At 34.8% G+C, this 15,510-nt stretch overlaps 1 protein-coding gene across 18 annotated transcripts in view; it reads right to left on the bottom strand.

The window, feature by feature from the left end:
• Positions 1-15,510, bottom strand: part of EIF4G3 (eukaryotic translation initiation factor 4 gamma 3) — a 279,210-nt gene that overhangs the window by 5,699 nt on the left and 258,001 nt on the right. For all 18 annotated transcript variants that reach the window (XM_025041397.1, XM_015598933.2, XM_015598925.2 and 15 more), the window contains 4 exons: positions 11,371-11,496; positions 10,202-10,283; positions 7,761-7,859; positions 2,644-2,790 (listed from right to left, as the gene is read on the bottom strand). In XM_025041397.1, coding sequence (XP_024897165.1) covers positions 2,644-2,790; positions 7,761-7,859; positions 10,202-10,283; positions 11,371-11,496 — 454 coding nt within the window. The remainder of the gene's footprint in view (positions 1-2,643; positions 2,791-7,760; positions 7,860-10,201; positions 10,284-11,370; positions 11,497-15,510) is intronic.

The raw sequence follows: 15,510 nt of genomic DNA, 5'->3' as shown, positions 1-15,510 counted from the left end.
CAGCTGAGGCTGGGGACGGAGTGGGGCAAGAGCCACAAATAAAAGATTTCAGGATGACTTATATGTTATAGCCAGTTGCTGCTTTATACCTCTTTAAAAAATATTATTATCTAGGCTGCAGCTAGGCTGGTATAATCCCAGAAATTACTTCTTCGAAGTCTGAACAATTATTTTTGAAGAATAAATGAGAGAATTAAAAGACTCCATTACTTTTGGGCCAACAACACAAACAGGTGGATAGAGCTATTTCAAGCACTGAATACCATGTGAAACCTCCAAAGGATTAGATTTCAAGCAGAATCTGAGAAAAGAAACTAGTTAAATGTAATTAGATAATAAATATCACTTCCAAACCGTCTGTTTCTTGTTTTAAAGAAACAAATTGCATATTTCTCCTACCGAAAAAGCTGAATATTGTAATTCTAATATTTAAAGCAGAAAGACCTGAAGAAAAGTGTCAAGAACACTAAAGTATAGATTAAGCAAAGATGTTTAAAAAATGTGCAAGAACAAGAGGGAAGATCGATCTGCTAATTGGGACAGTTAACCAAAATCGGATTTACATAAAACTGTATCAGATACAGAGCAACAAACATCTGTATGTACTGTGAGCTCAGTTACTATTATGTTTTGTATTCTTGCTCTCTTTTTAAAAGTCACCTTTATTAGGTATAATTTATATTCAGTAAAATTTACCTTTTATCTTCTCTTTAAGAAGAATAATTGTTGCTCTGGAATAGGTGGAATAAATATTGATATAAAAAAACGAAGCCCGACATGAACAAAGAGGTAAAAACAACATCATTTTACAATACATGTGAAAATAAAAGAACAAATTGCTCAAATGGTGATGTGATCTATGAAAAATCATGGAGAAAGAGAATGATGTTATATCTGACTTCTAAAATAGAAAAGAAGGTATATGGTGTCAATAACAGACCAGCAAGCTTGATGCCGATTGTGTGCTAAATTCTACAACAAACTATCACATGAATGAGTTAAGTCTTAGAAACGAAAGAGATGGTTATGCTAAGAGGACTAAATATATATATGAAAAACAGGTCATGCTAACCTTTCCTTTTCTGATTTGATTAGTATATAGTAGTTCAGATAGATACAGGCATAAGTCCTCTGGACTTTGGTAAGGCATTTGACAAATTATCTAATGATAGCTATCCCTTTGTGTACAAGATGAAAAGAAGAACAAGACAGTAGAATGATGTGAAATAATAAATGGTGAACAGCTGAAAGTGTCCACAGGGGTGGGGATGCAGTCTGGTCCCTGGAAGCATGCTGCTTTGTCCTTGGCCCTACCCTACTTACATTTTATTCATAACTTGGATGACGACACAGTTGGTTTATTAGTGAAATGAAGGAGAATAGAAAGTGAAAAAAGGTGGCAAGCAAATTTTGTGACCAAGTCAGAATCTAAACTGTTCTGATAGACTAAAAAAGGTGTCTAATTTAAGAAGATGAACATAAACAGAAATCAAATTTTAAAAGTCCCATTTTGGTTAAAAATCCAAATGTGTATGTTCAGGATGAAAAGAGATGGCTAAACTGTAGAACATAAAAGAATGGGTACTACATAACCAAGAGAGCAATTTGAGTTCAGTGTGATGAGCCAGCCAAAGCACAGAGTCCAAAACAAAGAAGGCAATAGCACCGCCTAACTCTGTTGGACCACATCTGGTGATCATGCTCTGTTTGCACATGTCGCTTTGATAGCGATGCTGAAAGTCCTGGTTATGTTTGGATACAAGTAACCAGACAAGGGTCTGGGTATCAAGATTTCAAGAAAGAATGAAAGGACCTAGAAAGAGAGACAGGAATGCAATGGCAGACTATTACAATTAATAAAGGTTCCCAACTAGGCGAGATGACAGACTTATTAATCTTATACAGACATGGGGGAAAATAGGTAAAAAACCAAATTATTAAAAGCCTCATTATTTCTCAATACCTAGAAGTGGTTGGAGAAACAATCTTTTAGAAGGACTATAAAAGAGAATTTATACAAGAGGGAAAGAACTAGATTAGCCCTCCATGGCTTTCTTTCAACTTGGATTATTATATGATTCCATGGAAAATGTACACAAATAAAACACACTTACATGAACAAGAATTACTATTTAAAGGAATATAGTAACAGATTAGAATATTAAAGGAATATTAAAGGAATATAGTAACAGATTAGAAACAAACATGATCGATAGACTCCACAAGATAAATAAGTACTAAATTTTCAAAGGGAATGTATTATGAAAATGTAAGCCAACGCATTTCATAATAACTATATACTGCTTATTAATTTTATTTAGGATAGTATCTAAAATGTGAGAACATTTAGAAAAAAATGTAAATTTTTGAATGGTAATATGTAAGGTATATCCTAACCTAATGAGACCCAGAAAAACGGCTTATGTTCTGAATATTTTTACTTGACTTTACAAAAGACTGTGACTCTTATAAAAACAGAAAAACAGCCTTACAGTTACAAATACGAATATATATAAGAACAAAAACTAACTTCATTAAAGTAAAAAAACTCCCATAAAGTGAAAGGGTAAATATGTGAATTAAGGGGATCCCTCAAGAATCTTTCTTGCAGAGATATCGAGGAAGGTGATATAGCTGACATACCTCTACCCAGTCAAAGATCTGTTCATCATTTGCTTTGTCCTCAATGATGAGTTGCTCGAGTCGCTTATATAGCTCTTCAGCAGAGAGTTCTTTCTTTGAAAGTGCTTCGGAGGAACAGGAACTGTCAGACTCTATAAAGTCCAACTTCTGAAACATAAAATGTTAAACATATTAATATAATTCAATATTATCATCACCCAGAGAGGAAAACAAAGTCATGGGCTATACCTTCTATTTTACATGGAATCAAAATGATCAGCAGAAGCCATTTTATAATTATAATTCAGAAAGATTCTTAGTCCGTTATCCTTCTGAATATTTCTCCCACTTTTTATACTGTGCTTTGCTGATTCTCCTTAAAAACAAGCAAGCAAACAAAACCACTGGAATTATCTCTCTGGGTATGCTTACCTCTAAATCATTCTCAGCTCTTAGCTGTGACATAGCTCTAAGGCAGGGCAGGAGTACTAGCTAGGTATAATTTAACTCCTTTTCTGCAGCCTATGGTTTAATATCAGTATCACCACAGAACAGCTGTCAAAACTCTGCAGTTCTGGTTTTGTTCAGTCCTTCAAACTCTTCCTAACCATTCTGAATCCAAGTGTGAGAAATGAGGCCATAATTGTTTAACTCTTGGACAGGTAGTTAAAAAAAGAATGATAATAAAAATTATTGGTAATTTCCAAGGCTCTAAGATAATGAGGTATATAGGTATGCTTTGCTTTATGAAGTTTTATTATGTAAAAATCATAAAGATTAAAATATTAAAGATTATTAACATAAATTTTTCTCTAATACTTTCAAAGACTGACATTTCTATACCTTCCTTGGATCCACAAAGGAAAAATTACCTGGGCTTGTCAAAAAAAATTTTTTTTCATCTTATTGTTTTAATTGTCTTTACCAAATACGTAGCATTTCTAAGTAATATTTTCCTAAAAAGTTTTGGAAACATGATTCGATATCATAATTTTTCTTAATTGTTGAAAAATTAAATACTCCCCACACTTTAGTGTGCACACAGAAGAACAAGATGATGGCTATAAGTTCTTTTAAGAACAGGCAATCAATTTTTTATAACCTTGAAACATTCTTCAGATTTATTCTAACACTCTTATGTTAGAACGCTTACATCTAACACCTGTTTAATCTACCCCAAACCTAAAGAAATAATTTAAGGTCTGAGAGCAATTAACAACAAAAACAAAATCAAACATGAAGGACAGTGCTCATTAATAAAGTGTGACATAAAAAATTAAAAATAACAACCCTTAACACTGTCAAAGGGAGTCAGTGGTGAGCTGTAAAATTTATATTGGTTACAGGAGAGAAACATTTGTTTCTCAGAACTCTTGTGTTTCTATACAAGTTATTTAATTTTCTGGAATCCAGAATGTTGGGCTTCAAATTTATGGATTAGTTTCATCATCACCTCTTGCAGAATGTACTAGTGTTCCCAGAAAAATGGCTTTAAACCATCTATTTTAGAAGAAAGCAAAAAGTCAGGATATGGAAGGCCAAGTTTTCTGGAACCTCATTTTTCTAATTGCCTTTTAAACATTTTAATAACAAATTATCCATAATTTATTGAGTACCTCTCTGCTCAATATTTCTTAAGCAACTCATTTAATCTCCATAGAAATCTTACAATGTAGGTATTATTAGCATTTTATAGGTGAGGAATCCAAAGCTCAGAGAAATCAAGCAACTTTCTTGTGACATTCAAGTGACATTAAGCAGTAGAAAACTGGAGTATGAATCCAAGTATATCTGACATCAAACCAGGGTGCCATGTTTTCATTTATCTTGGATGAATTCTACCTAGAAGTGGAATTGCTGGGTCACACGGAAATTCTAACCACCATCTTCACGTTGTTATTTTCATAAATTACATTTTTATACGGTGTGTGCTCATTAACATATATTTATAATAATTATTTTATGGATTTGCTTTTTAAATCATATAGGAAAGAAAAAAGAGGAGCTACAAACCAAAAATATAATATTCGCTTTTATGTCTACTCTGTAGCTACCTTTATCAGTTATCTTTATTTCTTCCCGTGCTTTCAGTTACAGTCTACAGTGCTCTTGTTTCAGTCTGAAGGATTCCCTTTAGAATTTCTTGAAGGGCAGGTCTACTGGTGAGAACCTCATTTAACTTTTAAATCTGGGAATCTCTTAATTTCTTCAATTTTAAAGGAAATTTTGCCAGATATAAAATTCTTGGTTGACAGTTTTTAAATTTTAGCATTTAAGTATATCATCCCAGTGTCTTTTGACCTCCATGGTCTCTGATGAGAAGTTGGCTGTTAATCTTACTGAAGATTCTTTGTATCTGATCTACCTCTCTTGCTGCTTTCAAAATTTTTTCTTTGTCTTTGCCTTTCAACAATTTCATTATTATATCCTGGAGTAAATCTCTTTGAGTTTTACCCTGCTTGGATCTCACTGAAATTTCTAGATGTGTAGATTCATATCTTTGATCAAATTTGGGAAGTTTTTGGCCATTCTTTCTTCAAATATTTTTTCTGCCCCTTTCTCTCTCTCTCTCTTCTTCTTCTGGGACTCCATAATGTGTATGTTGGTATACTTGATGATATCCCATAGGTCCTTAGGCTCTGTTCATTTTTTACAACTCAATTTTCTTCCTGTTCCTCAAACTAAGCAATTTCTTCGTTTAAAGCATTTTTATATCTTTAATGAATTAAATCTCCAATATGTATTATTATAATTTAAAGTTTTCTTTTAAATAAATAACTACAGGAACTTTATTTAAAAACTTCAATGATATTCAGTTTCACAGAATGATACCAGAAACTTCATTAGCAAAATAATTTATAAAAGAATAAACCTGTTGCAAAAACTAAGGATGAATTTTCGTGGCAGTATGACTGTGACTGACTGAGCAATTTCAACTGCCCTATTTTCAAGTTCACTGATTCTTACTTCTCCCTGCTCAAATCTGCTGTTGAAGCCTACTAAAGTCATATGGTGCTTAACAACAGGGATGCATTCTGAAAAATGCATCATTGGGCTATTTCATCATTCTGCACATGTTATAGAGTGCCTTTATCTAATGTATACACTAGATGTGTAGTGGTACAACCTACTACACATCTAGGCTATATGGTATAACCTATTGCTCCTAGACTACCAAGTTATATAGCACGCCACTGTACTGAATACTGTAGACAACTGTAATTCAATGGGAAGTATTTATGTACCTACACATATCTAAACATAGAAATGGTACAGTAAAATATAGTATAAAAATGAACATGGAACTTGCAGAACTGGAAGTTGCTCTGGTTGAGTGAGTGGTTGAGTAAACATGAAGGCCCAGGACATTACTGTACACTGCTGTGTAATTTATAAACACAGTGCACTTAAGCTACACAAGATTTATAACATTTTTCTTTATTCGCTAATAAATTAACCTTAGCTTATGGTAACCTTTTTATCTTACAAACTTTCTAATGTTTTTAAACTTTCTATCTTTTGTAATAACATTTAGCTTAAAACACAAACACTATATAGCTGTATGAAAATCTTATAACATCTCTTAAAATTCTAACTAGTTTCTTCTTTTAAAAAAAAGTCTGGTGAGTCATTTTCACTAGTCTCTTCTTGTTTGCTCATTTTTGTGATTCCCTCTTTTTTATATAGTGTTATTTTATATTCTGAGTGATAATTTCATTATCTCAAATCTTTGGGGTCTAAATCTAGCATTTTTTGTCTGTTTACTCTCACTCATGGTTACTTGTTTCATTATATGTTAAATAAACAAACTCTAAGTGTTAACTTATACATTTAGATCATGTTACTTTGTAGAAAAAAGGGACCTAAGTTGAGGTTGTTTTTCCAAAGACATTTTGACTTGCTTCTTGGAGTCAGGACTGGGTCATTTCAATCTCTTTTAAAATCTCTGGCTGCACTTAATGGCATTGGGCCACATGACCTTCACATAGTGCTTATTGCTCAAGAGTTCAGATTTCATCTCTGGCTATTTTTGCCCCTCATTCTTTTTGTTCCTCGGGCATTTCTTCCACTTTCTACAAGCCTCGCAATGAAAGATAAATTATACTTTATGCAGGTTCTTACCGTTGTAGCAGGAGCGCTCTCCAGTGTATCTAGGCTACAACCAAAGGAAGCTAAAGTCCATAATAACCTAATACAATGTCTTTATCCAGCACTACATACTTACTTTACGGTCATTTTCAGATTCCCATTTTGCCTAAGAGTAATCTTTTCTCCTCCCTATTGCTGATTTTGTTGGCTGTCTTAGCTTTAATTTTCATCATATGTTTTAGAATTTTGATTTGCATGATCATTTTGAGGGTGCTTTTTTGTTTGTTTTCTTTCTCTGTCATGTTCTCCAGTCTAGTAGTTTTATGGCTGCATCTATCGGATCTCCCACAATTCTTAGTTTAGCAGCCAATTATATCAACCATTGGGTATTCTGCCTTGTTATAAATTTCTGGATCCAGTTACCAAGTCAGTAGGCAGCCTAGCAAAGGTTCTTTCTGTAAAACTATGTCTACTTCCTGGATCTTATTTATTTATGGTATTTATCTATGGTTTCATGCAGTAAGCTGCTCCTCCAATCCTCTGCCTTGTAAGGAACATGCCAGTGGCCATTAGCCCCCAGAAATAACTTCTAGTTGTCTATTCCTGCTTTCAGATCCAGAACTAAGAAAACTTGCAGTTTTAACTCTATTACTCCTGCTTTATTTATCAATTTCATTTCTGGTTCATGAAGATATATAGCTTGTTTTCTAAGTGTGACTAAGTCTTTTAAATTTTCTCTTTCCTTTTATCTATCATCTAACGGATGCATACTTGGAGTGGACATAAAACATGGACTTAAAATGACATCTTGCCCATGACTCCTATTTATCTAATTTTGAAGCCTGGAATATTAATGAAATTACCTTCATTTCCTCTATGATCAACTATGGTTGACCCTTGAACAATATAGGGGCTACAGGTGCCAACCAACTGTGTAGTTGAAAATCCATGTTATCAATCAAGTTGGTATTCTGCATACACATGTTCCCAACTGTGGATTGAAAATATGTACTATCAAACAAGTAGGCATAAGCCTTGTTCTTACTCACCTGCTCCAAGAGAAAATTATGTACATCTTCCCCTTCTGGTAAAAAGTCCTTCCAGCTGAGGTCAGCTTCCCTCCATAAGGCTCCCACTTTCTTATGGCTCTAAAACAGAGATAAGTCAAATCCACTTACTTTTACAACGGCAAAAGAAAAACAAATGTTAAGAGTGCAGAATGGTTAAGACTGAAAAACCAAAACTTTTCCTTGCTGATAGGAAGTTAATTTCTTAGGACTTTTAGCTCTCAAACTGAGATGTCTAAATGTTGTAAATATAATGGTGAAAGACTGAAGTACTGTTGTTTAAGATTCAATAGTTTCTTTTACTAGATGACTAATCTGAGGGTCTGCAAGCTGGTGTTTGGCGTTTATAGAGTCACCTAAAAAGAGTCCAATGCACAGAGTTTACAAATTCAACACTGTCTCTTTTCCTAGACAGTGCTATATGCATCTGCTAGTAAAGCCATTCAGCAAGCCTCACTGGAATCCCTCTTCATAGTAGGTCGTGATTATGCTGCCGAACATGAGAATGACTAAGGAAGTTGTTCTTGAACCAGGAATGAGAAATGTTTCAAGAGCAAGAAGCACAAGGTTGAACCCAAGAAATAGAGAAGAGCTGTTGTCAGCTGGAAAATTGATGAGAAAGTGGTTCAAGTCCACTGCTTGAATAAAGTTACAATGATAAAGGAAAATGTCAGGGTTTGAGGCTGTAGCTGTCATCGAAGGCACATGTAAGGCACAGCTGATATCTTGGTAGAGCTAGGATTTAAACTCAGGCTCTCTCACCGCAGAATTTACGCTCTACAAGAATTTCATTTTCATTTTTACAAATAAAAGTTCGCAAGAATTTGAGTTGTAAGTAAGGATTAAATATAATGGTGAAAGACTGAAGTACTGTTGTTTAAGATTCAATAGTTTCTTTTACTAGATGACTAATCTGAGGGTCTGCAAGCTGGTGTTTGGCGTTTATAGAGTCACCTAAAAAGAGTCCAATGCACAGAGTTTACAAATTCAACACTGTCTCTTTTCCTAGACAGTGCTATATGCATCTGCTAGTAAAGCCATTCAGCAAGCCTCACTGGAATCCCTCTTCATAGTAGGTCGTGATTATGCTGCCGAACATGAGAATGACTAAGGAAGTTGTTCTTGAACCAGGAATGAGAAATGTTTCAAGAGCAAGAAGCACAAGGTTGAACCCAAGAAATAGAGAAGAGCTGTTGTCAGCTGGAAAATTGATGAGAAAGTGGTTCAAGTCCACTGCTTGAATAAAGTTACAATGATAAAGGAAAATGTCAGGGTTTGAGGCTGTAGCTGTCATCGAAGGCACATGTAAGGCACAGCTGATATCTTGGTAGAGCTAGGATTTAAACTCAGGCTCTCTCACCGCAGAATTTGAGTTGTAAGTAAGGATTAAAGTAGGTAGGAAAGGAGGAAGAAATTTTGGATCTACAAATTAGGGTTCAATAAAAACTTTAGTGCCAGCAAGCAAAGAGTATAAATAACAAATAGATACTCACTTCGAACTAGAGATCAGGCTATTTAGTACACCTATCTATGAATAACTATTATGCAAGTGTGATACAGAAGTACTTCTATATATTTAAAGGAGAAATAAAATGTTGGATTTTTTAAATCAATGCCTATAAAACAATGGAATTTATCATTTCAAAATCTTTCGCTCTCATTTGAATAAGTCAGAAAATCACTCCAGAATTTTAATGCTTGAGTTATTTTATTTTGACATTTTCACCTCAGGTGCTACATCACCTTTGTGATGCTACATCACTTTCCCAAACCAAACCTCGAGACCTCTAATACAACACTGACACACTGTTTTGAAACTATTGGTTCAGACTCGTCTGTCTCCCTCTCTAGTCTATAAATTTTTTGAAGGTTTAGTTATCTTTGTAGACTTAGATCCTAGCACAGAGTCTTGTAGAGAATTATGCAGTATTTATTAAACTAAAATAAATATAAGACAGAAGGTTCACAATCCTGCGGAATCATTTTTACCACTTATTCTAATCAGAATATTGTGGTACCTTATTTTACCCAGCCCACGATCCAGAAATAATAAAATTAATCATTTTATGAATCCTATCTTTCTCTGAAAGTAGATGATTTTCATTCAAATCTATCAAAAAGTATAAATAATGTAGCAATTTTGTTTCAAGAAGGTAAAATTACTAGCCACAACTCAAACATATCTTGAGATTCTTTAAAATCATACCAAATCTACCAAATTCTTTCCCAAATTACTAGTAAACAGAAGGAAAACCACATTTCTGGAGGAAACTATACTGAAACAGAGATCCCACTCTTTTTCAAATAGTAACAGGAAACAATTACTTGCACAGTGATATCTAAGCTATTCACAGATAACCTAAGTGCAAAATCACTGCCCTTCCTAATATGCTGTTGAGTCTGACACTCAGTTTAACACTCACCATTTGTTTGCATAGAAGGTGCAATATTTCAGAAAGCAAGACCCCAGCTCTTCCAACAGGAAGTAAAGGTTTGCTAAATTCTCTGTAAAAGACAGGAGTGGTGATTAATTACCTCTGAACAAATTCCTTGTTCTAGAACAGTAAGCGAACACTGTGAGTCAAAAGAACAGACACTGTGGGCAAGCCAAATCCAGTAAGTAATCTTCAGCAGAAGTGGTTTAGAGACTTCAGGTTCACTTAATGCTTCATAAAGAAGCTGGAAAGAAACTTTAGAATTCCTGGTTTTTGCCTTTTTCTCTAACTGCTTCAGTGATAGAAGCAATGGAAAGATAAGTGTTACTTAATAATCTGTTTATTTACACAAACCCCACTTTAAGTTGAAAGGAGAGAAGCACCTTATGTAACAGAAGTTGTGAAGCTTATTTATTTTTTTTTTTAAAGAATATGTATGAAAAAGAGATCAATTTTTTCAGTCTAAATCAGTATTTCCCAAACTGTACTCTAATTATTCCTTAAAAAAGGATTCTATGGTGAATTAAATAGGCAATGATGAATTAAACAAAGCAATAGTTTTTTATTTATTATAGGATTCTCATAATCTTGAATACGCAATAATACGCTTTGTGAATGTCAAAGAAAGGGGATAAAATAGTGTGCAGAGTATGAACAGTTTCTGGGGAAATACTAATGTTTTAAAGAAGAGTTTGGGAAATACTAGTCTATACAAGGATTTCTCACTCATACCCAAATCTAAGACCTCAGTTCCTTTTCTTACAACCTGAGCATGTATTATGCAAGTGTCATAGTCTGACAAGCTATTATGTGGAAATATAACTTCTTAAACACTGGGGCAATGATAGACATAAAAGTCAGGTTAACGTTAAGTTTCCAGAAGCAATCACCTTCCGGTGACAGGATTCTAGAGCCACAACGACAATCACTGCTAACCTCAATGGACCAAAGGGCTACTATATCCCCATCAATTCTCCAGTGAAGATATAGTATAATAGAACATATTTGTATTAAAATTATAAGTCTTAAAGAGTCACAGGCTGCATACAAGAGTCTCCAAAAGCCCTAAGGGAACAGCACTATGCTAAAAAGCCAGCTGGTGAATTTTGTTATCAGTTTAACTTTGATATACATCAAAAGAAACAAGTACGACTTACACGATAAGTTCTCTCATGGAGATTCCGCCTTCTTTTAACACGGGAGTCACCAATTCGGCAAGGTACAACCAAATATGGGGAATATCAATAGCCATGTCATCCGCCAATTCCAATGTTTCTGAAAAACTGAAAAAAGAACAGGAAGAAAATTCTCACACAAATATAATTCAAAAGTTAAGATTAAATAAAGAGATGAAAAATCAGTCAGTCAAGAAATATCTATTAAGCACTTGGTATGTTAGGTACTGTTTTAGACATAAAGTAACTGGTAAACAGGTTCTTGCTCTCGAAGAGGTTATATTTGTGTGTGGGGAGAACGAGAATGGCCCAAGCAAAAGCATCCTTGCATATAGGGCCAATACATGACCTATGGTACCACAATATCCCAATATAGACAGTGATTAGAAAATACCTGTGTATGGAGGTGATGTTTGAAAGACTTAAATGATGAAAAGGAGGCAGGCACCTGAAGTTCTGGGGGAGCAGCTATTCAATTTAATCCCACACTATACAAAGTTTACCACAGTTGAGTATTATATCTTTTGAGTCAATCAAAAACACTTACTAAAAACTTAGTGTAATGCAGAACATACACAAAGAGAAGAAAAGGCAAAAATCCTTATCCTTGAGGAGCATGCAATGGGGAAAAAAACTTGGATGGATATAAAAGAGTCTAATGTTACTAACATCATCATCATTACATGTTACGAACTGTTGTACCTTTAAAGAAAAGCTAACAGTTTCAGGCTTTCACACTATGAAATATTTCTCAATGTGAAGTGAAATAAATGGGACCTGAATATAAAACTTAGGAAAAGTCAAATATGAAATATCAGCACAATATTATTTAGGCTCAAAATCATAGCAATTCATTTAGAAGTATAAAAACATAATTTAAGACTTTGTTAATTAGTCCCATATACAGCATATTAAAAAGTACGAACACAAAAGTAAACTGAACTATAGGAGACATATACATAATCGTGAATGAATGAAGGGGCCATGGGCAGGCAGTATGTGCCTTCATATCCTTTCCAATCTGTTTACATAAATATGTGCTTTTTTCACTGCAGTCCCAGTTTCCAGCTAGAGTACGCTACTCTTTTTACCTACCTCAGAAGCCTACGTGTCATTAATTTTTTTCACTTAAAAACAGGTACCACTACAAGGCAGAGTCACCTTTCTGAAGGTGCTATTTCATAACCATTTGCTGCTCAACCACATTATCCAACTCTGGGCTTCATGAATCCTTAAAGCTAACTTTCTGACCTTATAGCTTGCAATTATTTGACATCTATTTGCAATATAACAGATACTTGACTATTCTCTCATTATGTGCAGTCTTTCTCAGCTCAGTTAATGTGCTACTGATGGACCATAATCTGGATGGACTCCAGGAATTCCGGGTTAATCACCCTATGAGGACGAGTCATGTTCCATGGGTTAGTGGCATAGATAAAGATGTTTAATGAGCCTATGAGACAGCAACTGCTGCCACGCGGGTCTTTCTGCAGTACATTTACTGTTATTTTCACGTCATCTTACAAGTAAAACATACCCATGTTCTTGCCTTGGTTTTCTACTTCTTGACTAGTCATGGGACAGTCTGCGGAACACACCATACTGCTGATAAAAAACATATCTGGCTGAACATAGGATTTCCATAGAACAAGCTTGTTAAGAGACTTATTTCTTTTCAGGTTTACAGTTCCTAAATCCTTTTGTATGACTTTAGAAGGAAAATCCTAGGTGTGTAGAAGCTCCTACACACAATAGTCTTTGGGTTACTATATAGCCTATAACAATGCCTTGCATAATACACATTTTCTGCTGGCTGAATGAATGAAATAGAGCTACACCATATCCTTGCTTCTTGGTAGGTAGTGACCATCACACCCACTGGACTGCACTTTGGTGGGGTCCCCAGCTGGGACTTTAGGCTTCCCTTCCCCCGTTTCAACTACAGAAGCTCTACTTTTATTTATTCTATATACCGGCTTCCTTCCTAAAATTTAATTAAAGGAAGGGGTACATGGTTAAAAGTTGTAATTAAAAAAAAATTTAGTAAAGGTCCAATCAGAAATTTGCTAAAAAAGCAAAATAATCTACTATAGCTGGAAATGGTATCATCAACAGCATCTTCCACAATTTGCATTACGATAACTTAGCAAAAAAGTAAATTTTGCTGTAGATAAGCAAGGAAAAAGATAGTGAAAACATCTAAAAATCAGCCTGGTCAAATATTATTATGGCTAATCATAAGAATCTAACTACAGGTAAAAAGAAGAAATAAAAAGGATAAAAAAGCCTTCTTATACCGCAGTATCATCGTCATTTACTACAAAAATGTCTATTTAAACTAGATCTTACCTATGTAAGTAAATAGGGTTTTCACTGTTAAGTAGAAGCTCTGTAATTTCTTTTTTTTAATTTGAAACTCATTATGCATATCTGTGTAAGCTCTGAACAGTATCTTTTTTAACATGGTAGAATTGCCATAAGTAGCAAGAAAAGTTCCAAAAAATTAGTAGAGATAAGAACTTCCTTTCCAACAAACATCTCTCAAAGTGAAATACTAATATACCAAGCTTCCTGAAGGACACATATCTTGTGTCTGCTGTCAATTCTGATTTTTACCATCTTGGATTTCACTTGTTTATTACACTTCCAAAGTGATTCCAATCTTGTGGCTAATACTGAACTGCACTCAACTGTTTACCAGTTTTAAAAAAAGAAGTCTCCTGATTGTATCAACACTGTTTGAAATGCATCTACCTATTTACCTACCTACCTACTTAATTTGCGTCATAAAGCATTTAGATTCAAGTCTTGAAAATTCCAAGAGGATTGTTTGATGTTGCCTTTGTGGAAATATATTTTACATAAGGCAACTATTATGCTCAGAGTTGATACAGCATCTTGTAATCAAAATTCCAAAGGATCTAAGCTTTATTTATAAACAGCCTGACAGAAAGAGCCTTTTTGAAGGTTCTTTGGTCTAGTCTAACATTTAGTAGCAGTGCATGCCTTAAAAAGAACTGTAGAAGAAATGGTGGGTTAACAGTTGTCTGATCAGGGCCCAGTAAATGTGGAGGCCTTCTACTTTCTATGTTTCCCAGAATCATTGCTGGCTTGGGAAGCCAGGCAGAAACAGCTTCAATGACTGCTCAGAAGTTGGCATCTAAGCAGTAGCAGCATCCAAGGAAGCTAATCTTAGATGTTCCTCCACAATGCTATGTTAAAACAGAAATCTTTGGCTGTTGGGACTAAAAAGACAAAAGACGTAGGGTACTTCCATAGCTCCAATGAACTAGCTTCTCTGGAGAGTATGAACTATTTATAACTTGGACTTTAGAATTAATTGGGAAACTCCGATCTATTTGTAAGAAGGCTCTTGGTGGATAATGACAGGAGATATTGCTTTGTTTCCATCTTAGAAAAACCTGCCAGGCCTCTCCAGTTAGGGAAGAATAGAGGTCTTCATAGGCATACTGGTCTTAGGATGGCCTGGTTAGGTCTAACTTAGTATGAAAAGCTAGACCTGGAGCCACTGTATTATCACTAGCTGCAAAAGAAAGTAAAAATAGAGAAAGATGAAGCAGTTGCTGAGGCACAGAAGTGTTAATCTCATTTGTGGTCTAAATAAAAGGCTGTGGTTGCAGTATTGCCAGCAGCAGCAAAAGCGCCACCACCAATGAAAGTGTGGACACCATGACTGGACATGACGCGTTTCCCTCAAGGGAACCAACAAGGGGAAGTGCAAATGTCTGAGATAGCCTAGAAACCAAACTAGCACCTCAAAAGTTCAATTAGAGCTGATGAAGCTAGATCAGACTTCTTGAGGTCTTTCCAGATATGAACCAACATCTGAGAATAGCTCGAAGAGAGGTAGAAAATGGTGAATAATCCAGCATTCTCATTTCCACAATTTTCTGGTGAATATATCATCATATCTGGGTAAAAAGCAAGTTATTTATAAACTAATATAATAGTTACTACAAATGTAGTTTCTAGGGGCTTGGAATTGTAGTTTTAAGTTAGCTAGGGGCAAACCTCAATTTGTTTGTAGGATGTAGATACCCCTCATTTGCTCTTACTATTTACACTGGCTGGTTATTAGAGTGAGCAACAGATTCCTCT

Source organism: Pteropus alecto, unplaced genomic scaffold, assembly GCF_000325575.1.
Source record: "Pteropus alecto unplaced genomic scaffold, ASM32557v1 scaffold39, whole genome shotgun sequence".
NCBI lineage: Eukaryota > Metazoa > Chordata > Mammalia > Chiroptera > Pteropodidae > Pteropus > Pteropus alecto.
Note: the sequence above shows the minus strand (reverse complement) of the source record. Positions and strands in the feature narration are given on the sequence as shown.